This window comes from Sciurus vulgaris (genome assembly GCF_902686455.1).
Source record: "Sciurus vulgaris genome assembly, chromosome: 7".
NCBI classification, from domain to species: domain Eukaryota; kingdom Metazoa; phylum Chordata; class Mammalia; order Rodentia; family Sciuridae; genus Sciurus; species Sciurus vulgaris.
Genome location: NC_136467.1, coordinates 123594231 through 123607608, shown reverse-complemented (window position 1 = coordinate 123607608; position 13378 = coordinate 123594231). Strand labels below are relative to the sequence as shown.

Genomic DNA, 13378 nt, shown 5'->3' with positions numbered 1-13378 from the left:
CACACACACCATTCCATCTTTGTTACATGACTTGTTTTTATTTTTGGTTGCATCTCACCCTGTGTGTCTGTTCCATTTTGGGCAGAGGAGGCTACAGGCATCAGAAGCAGCTCTGTCAAGCAGCCAAGCAAAGGTGGCATCTCTGCAGCAGGAAGCTGCAGCCCAGGCGGCCTTACTGGCTGAGCGAGGAGACCGTCTCCATGGGTTAGAGATGGAGCGCCGGCGGTTGCACAACCAGCTGCAGGAACTGAAGGGCAATATCCGGGTATTCTGCCGGGTTCGCCCTGTCCTTGCAGGGGAGCCCACCCCATCCCCTGGCTTCCTCCTGTTTCCTTCTGGCCCTGGTGGGCCCACTGATCCTCCAACTCGCCTTAGCCTCTTCCGGTCTGATGATCGGCGTGCAACCCTGAGTGGGGCACCAGCCTCCACTACCCGCCACGACTTCTCCTTTGACCGGGTATTCCCACCAGGAAGTAGGCAGGATGAAGTGTTTGAGGAGATCGCCATGCTTGTCCAGTCCGCCCTGGATGGCTACCCAGTATGCATCTTTGCCTATGGTCAGACAGGCAGTGGCAAGACCTTTACAATGGAGGGTGGGCCTGGGGGAGATCCCCAGTTGGAGGGGCTGATCCCTCGGGCCCTGCGGCATCTCTTCTCTGTGGCCCAGGATCTGAATGGCCAGGGCTGGACCTACAGCTTTGTGGCAAGCTACGTAGAGATCTATAATGAGACTGTTCGAGACCTGCTAGCCACTGGGACCCGGAAGGGCCAAGGGGGCGAATGTGAGATTCGTCGGGCAGGACCAGGGAGTGAGGAGCTTACTGTCACCAATGCCCGATATGTCCCTGTCTCCTGTGAGAAAGAGGTTTGTACCTATGGGAACTGGAACTGGAGAATGGGGAAGAGTGGGCAGGGTGCTGCAGATGGAGCCGGAGAAAATTGAAAGATAAAAGGTGAGTTGTGGAGATGGGCTGGTCAGCTGTAAGGGAGACAGACATGCCTTGGGAGTAGAGAGGAAGGGGCAAGAGTCCCCCAGCTCCTGCTGATTGCATCTCAGGTTTATTCCTGCTGTGTGTCTTGCTCAGTTCATTGTAGACATGCTGGCCTCCTGGCTGTTCTTCAAGCCGTCATAATCCTGTTTCAGAGCCTTTGCCTGAACGCTCCTTCTTTGGAGATCTTAAGGCAGTAGGCCAATCTGGACTTTCCACCCACCTTCACACGACTTTTTTTAAAAAATTTTTTTAGTTGTAGCTGGATGCAATACCTTTATTTAATGAATTAATTCATTTTTATGTGGTGCTGAGGATTGAACCCAGTGCCTCACACCATTGAGCTACAACCCCAGCCCCTTCATACAACTTCTTGTTCTATGGTTTTGCTCCTTAGCATTCTCAAAACATAGTATATTTTATTTATTTTGTCTATTCATTGAGTAAAAGGAAAACTTCAGGATATCAGGGGCTGACATTCATTGCCATACCTGACAGTATCATGTGCTGACTTCCTGTGTGCCTTTGCTTCTTGCTGTTCCCTGTTCCCAGGTGGAGACCCTGCTTCATCTGGCCCGTCAGAATCGGGCTGTGGCCCGTACTGCCCAGAATGAGCGATCTTCACGCAGCCACAGTGTGTTCCAGCTGCAGATCTCTGGAGAGCATGCTGCCCGAGGTCTACAATGTGTTGCTCCCCTCAACCTTGTGGACTTGGCTGGGAGTGAGCGACTAGACCCTGGCTTAGCCCTTGGCCCAGGGGAGCGGGATCGTCTTCGGGAAACACAGGCCATTAATAGCAGCCTGTCCACACTGGGGCTGGTCATCATGGCCCTGAGCAACAAGGTGGGAATGGGAACAGGGCCAGGTGAGACTTGGGGAACCAGTTGGGATGAGTCATGCAGAACACTGCCCTGTCCTAACAGCCAGTTTCCTTTCTCCACTACCAACCCTCTAGGAGTCCCATGTGCCTTACCGGAATAGCAAGCTCACGTACCTGCTACAGAACTCTCTGGGCGGCAGCGCTAAGATGTGAGTGAAAGGGGCAGCTAGAAGGGATCTGGTAGAAACTATGATGAAATTGAGGTGACGATAGGAAGGGAGAACAGTGGAAGCCTATCAGCCTCTACTGACCACTAATGCTGGTTGGGTCTCTTATCTTTCCACAGGCTCATGTTTGTGAACATTTCCCCTCTAGAAGAGAATGTCTCCGAGTCCCTCAACTCTCTACGCTTTGCCTCCAAGGTGCGATTACCACCAAGCCCAGGCCCTGTCAGGACCCCCTGGCTGGTTGTAGGCATCTCCATTCCAACCTCTTCTCTCTGCTTGAGAGGTGGAGACATTTATCAAAAAAATTGGTTTACATTTGCCAGGCATCTAGCAAAACACTACCTACCTGGTTTTTTTTGGGGGGTGGGTACTGTGGGTTGAACCCAGGGGCACTTAACCATTGAGCCACGTCCCCAGCCTTTTTTATTTTGAGACAGAGTCTCACTAAGTTGCTTAGGGACTCCTAAGTTGCTGAGGCTGTCTTTGAATGTTCAATCTTCCTGCCTCAGCCTCTTGAGTCACTGGGATAACAGGTATGTACCACTGTGCCCTGCTTGCATTGATCTTTTAAAAATAGGTGACTAGGGGCTGGGGTTGGGGCTCACTGGTAGAGTGCTTACCTGGCATGTGTGAAGCCTGGGTTCAATTGAATCCCTGTCACTGCAGAAAATTGAAACAAAAACCAAATAGGTGACTAAGTGGTCAAAACTATTATGTTATGAAAACAACTATACACATGTTCTTATTGCCCTATGTGTGTATATAGTTTTGCACCTTGTTTGTAATATTCCTCATCAGCACCATCAGCACTTGGGGATCATAGCATTATTTTTAGGTCTGCCTAGGATTCCACTTAGTGGATATACCAAAATTTATCCACCAGTTCCCTCTACTGGACACTTGGATTGTTTCCACTCTCTATTATGAACAAGGCCACAATGACTAACCTTGAAAACATGTCATTTTGTGTTTTTTCAGTTTCATTTAAGTAAGGAAATATTGTTTGAAATGAAATTGCTGGAACAAAGGAGATATGCTGATTTTTCAGAGCATTCCAAATAGTTTGAACTCAGTCTCCACATCCCACAAGGGTCAATCAGCCCAGTGGCCATGAACTCTCAAGGAGCCTTAGTGCTCCTGTTAAAGTTAAGCAAGTCAAGGAGTTTCTGTTTCAGGGGGTAAAAAAAAAAAAAAAAATTTCCCCCTGAATCTAGAGCCCTTCAGTGAGTTTCTGGCATTATCTGTGGTCTTGATTGTTTCTCCCCTTCTGGTGTGCTTGGGCTTCGCCCCATGCAGTACTGGCTTTCTACCATAGAATAGTCAGCTGTCTCAGCACCTGCACCAGCTTTGGTCATCCCCTGATATTTAGCAAGTTTAATTAAAAGGGCAGTGGTGTTTGTTTCTAACTATGTATTTTATTTTTATTTTGGTGTTGGAGATTGAAGCTAGGGCCTCCTGCATACTAAACACATGCTCTACCCAAGAGTTATACCCCCCCACCTTTTAATTAGTTATATCAACGTATCAACATCAACATGTAACAACATGAACCTTTTTTTTTTTGATAAGAGGGATTGAACCCCGGGGAGCTTAACCACTGAGGCACATCCTCAGACCTTTTTATTTTGAGAGAGTCTTGCCAAGGGCTGAGTCGCTGGGATTATAGGCATCTGTGCCTGACCAACATGAACATTTTTTTTTAAATCTTTTATTTTAGTTGTTGGTGAACACATAATACCTTTTATTTTTATGCAGTACTGAGAGATCGAACCCAGGGCCTCCCCCATTCTGGATGAGCCCTCTATCACTGAGCCCAACCCCAGCCCATGAACTTCTTAATATCCCCTGATAATTAAGTTAAGTTTCGTCTAGTTGCCTTGGTTAAGTTTCACCTAATTGCATTAGGTTTGTTCAAATTAGGATCCAAGCAAGGGCTGCTCATTCCATTAGGTGGAATTATCAAGTATATTTTAGTCTGCCACAGACTCTCTCCTCACTTTTATACCATTTGTTAAAGAAGTAAAACAATTTGTCCTACTGAATGTACCATATTCTGAATTTGAACTGGTTGCTTCCTCTTTCCCTCTTACTTTTTGTTATCTAGTAGTTGTTTCATTAGATTTGAAATTCTAGTTAAATTTCTTGGCAAGAAAACTTTTGGGGAGTGAGGACCGGAGATTGAACCCAGGAGTGCTTAACCACTGAGCCACGTCCCTAGCCCTTTTTTAAATTTTGAGATGGGATCTCGCCGAGTTGCTTAGGGTCTCCTTATGTTGCCAAGGCTGGATTTGAACTTTGGCAAAAAACTTAATAGATGGTACAGTGTGTGTGTGTGTGTGTGTGTGTGTGTACATAAAACATCTAGTTGTTTTTTAATTATATCAATATTATTAGATTTGAGCCAGGTACAGTGGCACATGCCTGTAATCCCAGTGGCTTGGGTGGCTGAGGCAGGAGGATTGCAAATTCAGTGCCAGCCTCAGCAACTTAGCAAAGGCCCTAAGCAACTTAGCAAGACCCTGTCTCTAAATGAAATATAAAAAAGGGCTGGAGATGGTTTTCATTGGTTAAGCACCCCTGGGTTCAATACTTGGTACAAAAAAATATATGTATATAGATTTGGGTGTTATTAACCTAATCCATCCATTTAAAAAAAAAAAAAACAGGGGCTGGGGAGATAGCTCAGTCGGTAGAGTGCTTGCCTTGTAAGCACAAGGCCCTGGGTTCGATCCCCAGCACCCAAAAAAAAAAAAAAAACCAAACCAACATTCTCACATAGTGATTATTACTAGATCCATTATTTTTTAAGAGGATTTTAAAATGTCAATTTCCTAATTTTCTCAGTTCTATATTAATCATAATTCTATGAAGAATATTCCCTTGCCATCTACAGGTATTACCTCAGATATTGTAGGTTTGGTTCCAGAATACTAAAATAAAGCAAATGTTGCAATAATGCAAGTCACGTGAACTTTGTTTCCCAGTGTATATAAAAAGTATGTTTACACTATATTGTAGTTTATTAAGTGCAATAAATAGCATTGTGTCTTATTAAAAAATTATTTTAGTTGTAGATGGACACATACCTTTATTATTTTTGTGTGGTGTTAAGGATCAAACCCAGTGCCTCACACATGCTAGACAAGTATTCTACCACTAAGCTACAACCGCAGTCCTGTATTATGTCTTTTTAAATTATACATACCTTAACTGAAAAATGTTAAACAGTGCTAATGATCATCTGAGCTATTAGAAAAATTGGCTCCAATAGAGTTGCTCAGTGCAGAGTTGCCATAAACCTTTGTTAAAAAGCCAATTATCTGCAAAGTGCAATAAAGTGCAATCAAATGAGATATGCCTGTATTTGCTCAGAAAATCAGTCCATAATGGAAAAGAAAGTTAGATGCTGAATTCTTTATTGATTTTCAGTATTGAGTTGATATCTAGCAACTCCAAAGGTGACTGTTAAGGTTTTTATTGGGGGTCCAGATAATAATTTTACAGGTACTTATATATTTGAAGTCTGTTCTATTTAGTTGTTTTTCTTTCTGATGCTCATATTGCCCCATATTTGGCAATATGAGACCCTGCAAATTGATCCTGTGTCCTTCATTTTTGGGGCAGTGCTGGGGATGGAACCCAGAGGCCTTGCCCATGCTAGGCAAATGCTCTACCACTGAGCTACACCCCTAGTCCTCCTGTCCTTTAAAAGGGATCATAACAATCTTTGTTTCAGATTCATCTTGTATATTTCCTCCTATGTTAGGGTGATCTATTATATATATATGTGTGTGTGTGTATATATATATATATATATATATATTCGGGTTTTTTTTAGTTGATGGAACTTTATTTCATTTATTTATTCATATGTGGTGCTGAGAATTGAACCTAGTGCCTCACACATGCTAGGCAAGTGCTCTAACACTGAGCCACAATCCCAGCCCAGGATGATCCATTTTCTAAGGAGCACTAGGTTCTTTTTTTTTGGTGTGTCAGGGGGTTACTGGGGATTAAACTCAGGGGTACTCCACAATTGACCACATCCTCAGCCCTGTTTTGTATTTTATTTAGAGACAGGGTCTCACTGAGTTGCTTGGTGTCTTGAAGTTGCTGAGGCATTTTGAACTCTTTTTTTTTTTTTTTTTTTTTTTGGGTGCTGGGGACTCCCCAGCCCCGCATTTTTGAACTCTTGATCCTTCTGTCTCAGCCTCCTGAGTCGCTGGGATTACAGGCGTGCACCACCGCGCCCTGCTTTTTATATATGTATGATGGACACAATACCTTTATTTATATGTGGTGCTGAGGTTCAAACCCAGTGCCTCACACGTGCTAGGCAAGTGCTCTGCTACTGAGCCACAACCCCAGCCCAGTGCCTTAGTTCTTAATAAGGGTTTTTAATCTTTTGTCTAGGTTATATTTTATAGTAGGAGGGTTTGGATGTCTGTAGTCCGGGCTGTTGCTGGAAATGGAAGCATTCTCTCTGCTCATATCTTCATGTGGAACTCTCTCTTTTTGGGCCTTTTCACCTTCAGACTTAGTGGGCATAGAAGGAACCATAAGTGGGACTAGCATGAACCTGTCTTCAGAGTCCTTATTTCAGTATTTCCTGTGGGCAGCCCTAGCATGGGGTGAGGGGTAGTAGAAGAAATTGTTCTCGTTGCTCTGTAATTTGTTTTTATCCTGTCTAATCTTTCATCCCCAGGTGAACCAGTGTGTTATTGGTACTGCCCAGGCCAACAAGAAATGAAGATGGATCCAGATCCTATTTGTGTGTGTGCACGTGTATATGTTTTTGCGTGTTGGGAGTGGGGAATACCTTATTGGGTGGAGGGCACTATGTATCCCAGCTTATCAAATAAAGAACAGTTGTTGCTTTTTAAATAAAGGTTTTATTAGCAGTTGGCAGAGGAGGAAGGCATTTTTCAAATCTGTAAAGATAGGAGCTTGTGAATTGTCCACTCTGCTGTGTTGGTGTGGTTTGTTTTGCTCTGTAGTACTGGTGTTTGAACACGGGGCTCTTTCATGCTAGGTAAGCTTACCACTGAGCCCTTTTTATTTTGACAGTGTCTTACTAAATTGCCCAGGCTGGCTTCAAATTTGCAGTCTCCTGCCTCAGCTTTTCAAATCAGTAGGATTACAGGCTTACGCCCTCATGCTCACCGCGACTGTGTTTAGGAGGGCCATGACTTTGGCTTTTCTCCTATTTATTTCTTGTCTGGAACATTTTCCCCTCTCAAAATGCCCCCTCCATGTCGATCGCAACAGAAAGCTGTGCCCATAGCTACCCACACCCCTTCCACCCTCGCCTAAGTTTCCCCTTCTCGCTAGTCACCCGACCCCCAAGTAGGAACGTTCAGTGGGTGGATGTGGAAAGGTGGGAATCTGAGGCTAGAGGCGTGGCCGGTGCGCACTACCAAAAACTGCTGGCTTTTTCCTCCCGCCCTTTTCCTGCCTTCGCGTTCGAACATCCCGGGCCCTATTCGCCCGCTGCCCATTGGCGGGCTGTAGTAGGCGTCACCACCTTGGGTACTATGTCTACGTCCCTGCACCGCCTTGGAAGCGCGGGTTGGGCCGAGCACGGGAAGAGGGCGCGGACACCCGCTGACAACCTCGCGCCAACTGCGATCGGCCACCGCCCCATAAAGGAGGGGCTCAGTCTTCCCAGGTGCCGTACGCGGGAGGGGCCACGCGTGCGCAGAAACGCGGCGAAGGGGGGAACAACTTGCCACGGAGAGGGCGGGGCCAGGGCAAAGGCGGGAGGAGGGCGGGGCGCGAGGGAGGAGGGCGTGGCAGGGGCAACAGGAAGGGTGAATGGAGGGCGGGACCGTGAACTGGGGCTGGGGGCGGGACTTGGAATGACCATGGGGGTGGGGCAGTTAACGGATGTGGCATGGGGCGGGGGGCCAATCTGGAGGCGGGCGGCAGAGAAGGGGGATTCCCTCTTGCCCCAAGGGCGAGTCTCCCATTGGAGGAGGGGGCTGCGGGGATTCCCTTTCCTTCAGGATCCGACTATTTGCGTCCCCAACCGCGGAGGGGCAGCCTCTTGCTCGGCGCCCTCCAGGCCTGTTGGAGGTGAGGGAGGTGGGGTGAGGTGGTGCCCGCCCCCCCCTTCGGCTCCTCCTTCCCCCCAGTCCTCCCCTCCCATCACCCTCCCCCCAGCCGGTCCGTCCCTCCCCTCTCTCCCCCCACCGCCTCCTCCTGCCGCTGCCGCTGCTTTGGCTGCTGCGTCATACGCCCCAGAGCCGCCGGGACGAAGGGGCTGGGCCTGGGGACCCCCCGGCCTCCACCTGCACGCCCCCTGACGCCCGGACTTGCCCTTCCCGCGCGGGGGGCTCGCCCAGGTCTCCTGCTTCTGCCCCTGCCCAGCTCCCGGCGGCCCCAGCTGTCACTGGTAAGAAGGCGGCATGAGGCGCCAGTGGGGGGGCAGGGAACCGGGGGTCGGCGTGCAGGGCGCGGGCGGGAGAGCCTTGCCACCTTGGCCTCGGGTCCGGGCTGGGCCGACCCAAGTCCCTTCTTGGACTTGCGGTCGTGGGGAGTAGAGACCGGGACTGGGACACGCCCCCCTCCCGGGGCACTCAGGGAAGTTATCTAACCCAGGGGCGGTGAGCCCTGAATTTGAGGGTGACCTGACATAACCTGACACCAGAATGATTGTTCTGAATGATACACTCAGGCCCAGGGGGAGAGCGTTTTCTACTCTGAAAAACATCTCCTGAAAAGCTCCCCAAACATCTCTGAGCAACCGAGTACCCCAATTATGATATCTCTAAACAGCTGGGGAAGGTGAAACTGAGTGGTAATCTCTGGTTCTGCAACCATCATTTCTCCTAAGACTAGGAACTAAATATCCCAGAGAGCTCTGGAAGCTGGGAAACTAGAGAACTGGGTTGGGGGGGTGGGGTTAAAAAGAGGTGAGCCAACCACTAGAGTTGGAAGAGCTAGTGAGGGGTGTCCAGTGGTGTCCTACTCAGGTATGTGAGGGATTCGTAGACTGGCATGCAGATGCTTAGTCCCTAATGTGGGGAAAAATGCAAGGAAAATGAGGAAGCTTTCTCAGCATTTATAACATTCTCTTTTTCATCTCATTTCTGTTTAGGCCACCCCAGGATGCAATGGCGCAGCCCCCCCGGCTGAGCCGCTCTGGTGCCCCCTCTCTCTGGGACCCAGCTTCCCCTGCTCCTACATCAGGCCCCAGGCCTCGACTTTGGGAGGGTCAAGATGTGCTGGCTAGATGGACTGATGGGTTGCTATACTTGGGCACCATCAAGAAGGTAAGATCTTCTGACCTCACCTTGTTCTCATTCCCCTTATCTGTTTACTATTTCATCTTCTGTGCTCACCCACTCCAGGTGGACAGTGCTCGGGAGGTGTGTCTGGTGCAGTTTGAGGATGATTCCCAATTTTTGGTTCTTTGGAAAGACATTAGCCCTGGTGAGACCCTAAAGACCTGAGATTGTACATCCAATGAACAATAGAAACTTGGCTTGGTGGGAACAACAGGACTTGAGGGCTGGCGTTCTGACATTATGTTCCCTCATAGCTGCCCTCCCTGGGGAGGAACTCCTCTGTTGTGTCTGCCGTTCTGAGACTGTGGTCCCCGGGAACCGGCTGGTCAGCTGTGAGAAGTGTCGCCACGGTGAGAGGACAGAACACCTGAATGGTCCAGTTTGCCCTGGGCCCTCTAGGTTGCCACCAACCTTCCCTTTGGCAGTGGCCTTCATGTCCCCGTCCTGGTTTTAAGTTCTCAGGCCACCACTCTGGCCAGTCTCAACCTTGTAACCTCATCCCCTTCCAGCACAGGGAGAGGCAGCCAGAGAGGATGCTATAAGTTCTGCAGGCAGAGGGTAGCTCACATCCTTTTCTAGCCATATGACTTTGGGCAAGATCCCAAACATAGGAGCCTTAGTTGTCTTATTTATAAAATCAGGATAATATACCCACCCCAGGAGGACAGTGATCAAAAATTAAATGAAATGGGTAAGATTATTCCTATTCCAATACCAAGCACACACAGGCATTCAAAACAGTAAGTGGTCTACTATAAACATTGTTGTTGTTCAGCTTATCACCAGGACTGCCACATTCCCAGGGCCCCAGCCCCTGGAGAAGGAGAGGGCACTTCCTGGGTCTGCCGCCAGTGTGTCTTTGCAATTGCCACCAAGGTAATGGCATCTCTCTGTTGCCCCTTACTGTGGGAGCCTCCCACCCACATCCTCTCCCAAGCTTTTCATCTCCCATTCCTCTGAGACCTCCCACCTGTTCTTTCTCTGCAGCGGGGGGGTGCACTGAAGAAGGGTCCCTATGCTCGTGCCATGCTGGGTATGAAGCTGTCTCTGCCATATGGACTAAAGGGGCTGGATTGGGACGCTGGACATCTGAGCAACCGACAACAGAGCTACTGTTACTGTGGTGGCCCTGGGGAGTGAGTAATGAAGGGTGGCAGGTTATGGAATGATTGATGTGGTTGGTAGATCCTGAGGAATGAAGGAGAAAGAACAGGGTGAGAGGAGCACTGCAGGGGAGGGGAAGTAGGTGACAAAGAGAGTTTGGGGCAGTTAACAGGGAAAGGCAGTATTGGGAGGCCATAGTCCTATGTCCCCCACAGGTGGAACCTGAAAATGCTGCAGTGCCGAAGCTGCCTGCAGTGGTTCCATGAGGCCTGCACCCAGTGTCTGAGCAAACCCCTCCTCTATGGGGACAGGTGAGTCCAGGGTAGGCTCTCCCAAGAGCCTAGGACCCCCTCTGGCTCTGCTCCACCCTGTTCCCCCACACCTTCCTGCATTCCAGGCTTTTCCTCACCTGCTTGCGTCTCCTTGCCTGGGAGTTCTCCACTGCATGTATAGTTTGCCCAAATAAGGTGTGTGCTCGCCCTCTCCTCCACATTCAGGTTCTATGAATTTGAATGCTGTGTGTGCCGGGGGGGCCCTGAGAAGGTCCGCAGGCTACAGCTTCGTTGGTAAGCTGGACTGGGCGTGTCTTCAGCATAACTCCAACACCCCCAGGTTTTCACCCTACATGCCCTCAACCACCCACCTCACAACTCCCCTGACTTTTGTAATGCTTTCACGGTCTTGACAACTGGATGTTTCTCTAGGGTGGATGTGGCCCATCTTGTCCTCTATCACCTCAGTGTTTGCTGTAAGAAGAAATACTTTGATTTTGACCGTGAGATCCTCCCCTTCACTTCTGAGAACTGGGACAGTCTGCTCCTGGGGGAGGTAGGAAATAGTGAAATTTTGGGGATTAGGGTGGGACAGAGTAATGGAAAAGAAAGGGGGAAATCACTGTTCTCCTAACCCTATTTACTTTCCCTTCCTCCAGCTTTCAGATACCCCCAAAGGAGAACGTTCTTCCAAGCTTCTCTCTGCTCTTAACAGCCACAAGGACCGGTGAGTAGGAAGGAGGGGAAAGGCAGGAAGGATGCTCAGAGAGATGATTTGGAAGTCTGGGAGGGGAGAGGCTGCAAGCACCTGGGGACTAAAGAATGGTATGGGGGGATCTTGGGACACAACCTCATACCATTTCTCTCCTTGCCCCAGTTTCATTTCAGGAAGGGAGATTAAGAAGAGAAAATGTTTGTTTGGGCTTCATGCTCGGACTCCTCCCCCTGTGGAGCCCCCTGCTGGAGATGGAGCCCCCACCAGGTCACTGGTCCAGCGGGGATGGGGGAAATTCTCAGGAATTAGTCTAGTGGGGTATATGTATAAAGATGGGGAGGTCTTTGGGGTGTCCGGGAGGGGGCTGGGGGGATAAGGAGGCCTCTTACAGCTTCCCTTCAGGGCAGGGCCCTGGGGGAGGGGTCTCACGTCCCCTGGGGAAGCGCCGGAGGTCGGAGCCAGAGCCCCTGAGGAGGAGGCAGAAGGGAAAAGTGGAGGAGCTGAGGCCACCCTCAGCAGTGCGCCATCAGCCAGAGTCCCAGGAGCAGAGGGAGCGGGCTCGTCTGCAGAGGGCACTGCAGGTACAGGGGCAGGGGGAACCTCATGGGGCAAAAGATGGGATGTGGGAAAGAATCAAAGATTCTCTCTCAGTCCTCTATCCCTTCTTGTAGGCCTCAGTGTCTCCACCACCCCCCAGCCCTAACCAGAGTTACCAGGGCAGCAGCGGCTACAACTTCCGGCCCACCGATGCCCGCTGCCTGCCCAGGTTAGTGCTCCTCTGCCCCCAATCAGATGTGCTCCGGGTTCTTTATGTCCTCTGGACTTTGTCACTTAGAATTATTTCCCCTCTCCTTTGGTTACCCACTACTTGTCCTAGAGAGACGCCTAGAACCAATGTCTGGTACCCGGTATTATTCTGGGGATGGTGGTATCCTGGGAGTAGTGTTTAAAGTCTACCTTCCTGGGGGGACAGGATCCTGTTCCCTTGCTTCAGGTCCTGACTTTCTTCCTCCCCAACTCCAGCAGCCCCATCCGGATGTTCGCTTCCTTCCACCCTTCTGCCAGCACCGCAGGGACCTCTGGGGACAGTGAACCCCCAGACAGGTGAGATTCTGTCCCTTATTACCAGTGATACCCCTTCCTCTCGGTGGTCACAGGTCTTTAGTCTGAAACCATTTCTTTGCTCCTCTGATGCACATGTGGCCCCCACTTATGGTCAGTCTTTATCCATACCTGTCTATCTCAACTTAGAATTGCCTTCTCTCCCTAGGTCGCCCCTGGAACTTCACATTGGCTTCCCCACAGACACCCCTAAAAGTGCCCCCCACTCGATGACTGCCTCATCTTCCTCAGTCCCAGCCCCCTCCCCAGGTCTTCCTAGACGCTCAGCACCTTCTTCTCCCCTGTGCCGTAGTTTGTCTCCTGGGACTGGGGGAGGAGTCCGAGGTGGGGTTGGCTACCTGTCTCGAGGGGACCCTGTCCGGGTCCTTGCTCGGAGAGTACGGCCTGATGGCTCTGTGCAGTACTTGGTTGAGTGGGGAGGAGGGGGCATCTTCTGAACAGCCTGCCTCTGCCCACCTCCCCATTCATACACACCGGCACTTTCATACCCTGACCTCTGACCTCACCTACAGCTGGGATGTACCTGGAGAGATAGGGGGTAGTTCTCCCTATTGCCCAGGCTGGAATCCAGGAGATGGGTGGCGAAGAGGATCTCTCTTCTCTACCCCCTTCATGATTCCTGACCCCCTCATCCTTCTTCCCATTTCCTTTGATGTTATTTTGTTACAGCTTTTTAAATATTTTTTAAGATTATTTAACCCCTGGGTGCAGAGACTGAGGAGGGAGGGATAATAAGGGATCCCGGACTCTGTATGATTGAAATAAAGAGAAATAAACAAATGTAGTAGTCATGAGTCATTCTGAAAGATGGATAGAATAGAGACCTACATTTCTGATCTT

General features: G+C 49.6%; 2 protein-coding genes across 7 annotated transcripts in view; both read left to right on the top strand.

Annotated features, from left to right (window-relative positions):
* KIFC1 (kinesin family member C1) overlaps positions 1-7055 on the top strand; it is a 54893-nt gene extending 47838 nt beyond the window's left edge. For 2 of the 5 annotated variants that reach the window (XM_079147223.1, XM_079147220.1), the window contains exons 7-10: positions 86-865; positions 1542-1832; positions 1945-2018; positions 2156-3127. In XM_079147223.1, coding sequence (XP_079003349.1) covers positions 86-865; positions 1542-1832; positions 1945-2018; positions 2156-2417 — 1407 coding nt within the window. In that variant the 3' untranslated portion in view covers positions 2418-3127. Of the gene's footprint in view, positions 1-85; positions 866-1541; positions 1833-1944; positions 2019-2155; positions 3129-6741 lie in introns of those variants that run through there. The other 3 variants (XM_079147222.1, XM_079147224.1, XM_079147221.1) reach the window with 3 other exon arrangements.
* A 1113-nt stretch (positions 7056-8168) lies between these two features.
* On the top strand, positions 8169-13318 carry PHF1 (PHD finger protein 1). 2 transcript variants are annotated; one of them, XM_079148530.1, is made up of 15 exons: positions 8169-8430; positions 9136-9310; positions 9389-9470; positions 9580-9675; positions 10101-10201; positions 10313-10461; positions 10645-10740; positions 10927-10995; positions 11134-11257; positions 11361-11428; positions 11579-11683; positions 11808-11997; positions 12088-12182; positions 12443-12520; positions 12687-13318. In XM_079148530.1, exons 2-15 carry the CDS (start codon positions 9152-9154, stop codon positions 12973-12975), a joined length of 1701 nt encoding a protein of 566 aa, XP_079004656.1. In that variant the 5' UTR covers positions 8169-8430; positions 9136-9151; the 3' UTR covers positions 12976-13318. The 2 variants fall into 2 exon arrangements, with proteins under 2 accessions (XP_079004656.1, XP_079004655.1); XM_079148529.1 differs by having other exon boundaries at positions 8173-8430; positions 12440-12520.
* The last annotated feature ends 60 nt before the right edge of the window (positions 13319-13378 follow it).

What these genes read in the sequence shown, in the direction of transcription:
- PHF1 (XM_079148529.1), top strand. Translation starts at nt 9,152, where the DNA reads ATGGCGCAGCCCCCCCGGCTGAGCCGCTCTGGTGCCCCCTCTCTCTGG. An exon ending in TACTGTGGTGGCCCTGGGGA is followed by an intron (nt 10,462 to 10,644) that starts GTGAGTAATGAA and finishes TGTCCCCCACAG; the next exon opens with GTGGAACCTGAAAATGCTGC. An exon ending in GACAGTGAACCCCCAGACAG is followed by an intron (nt 12,521 to 12,686) that starts GTGAGATTCTGT and finishes TTCTCTCCCTAG; the next exon opens with GTCGCCCCTGGAACTTCACA.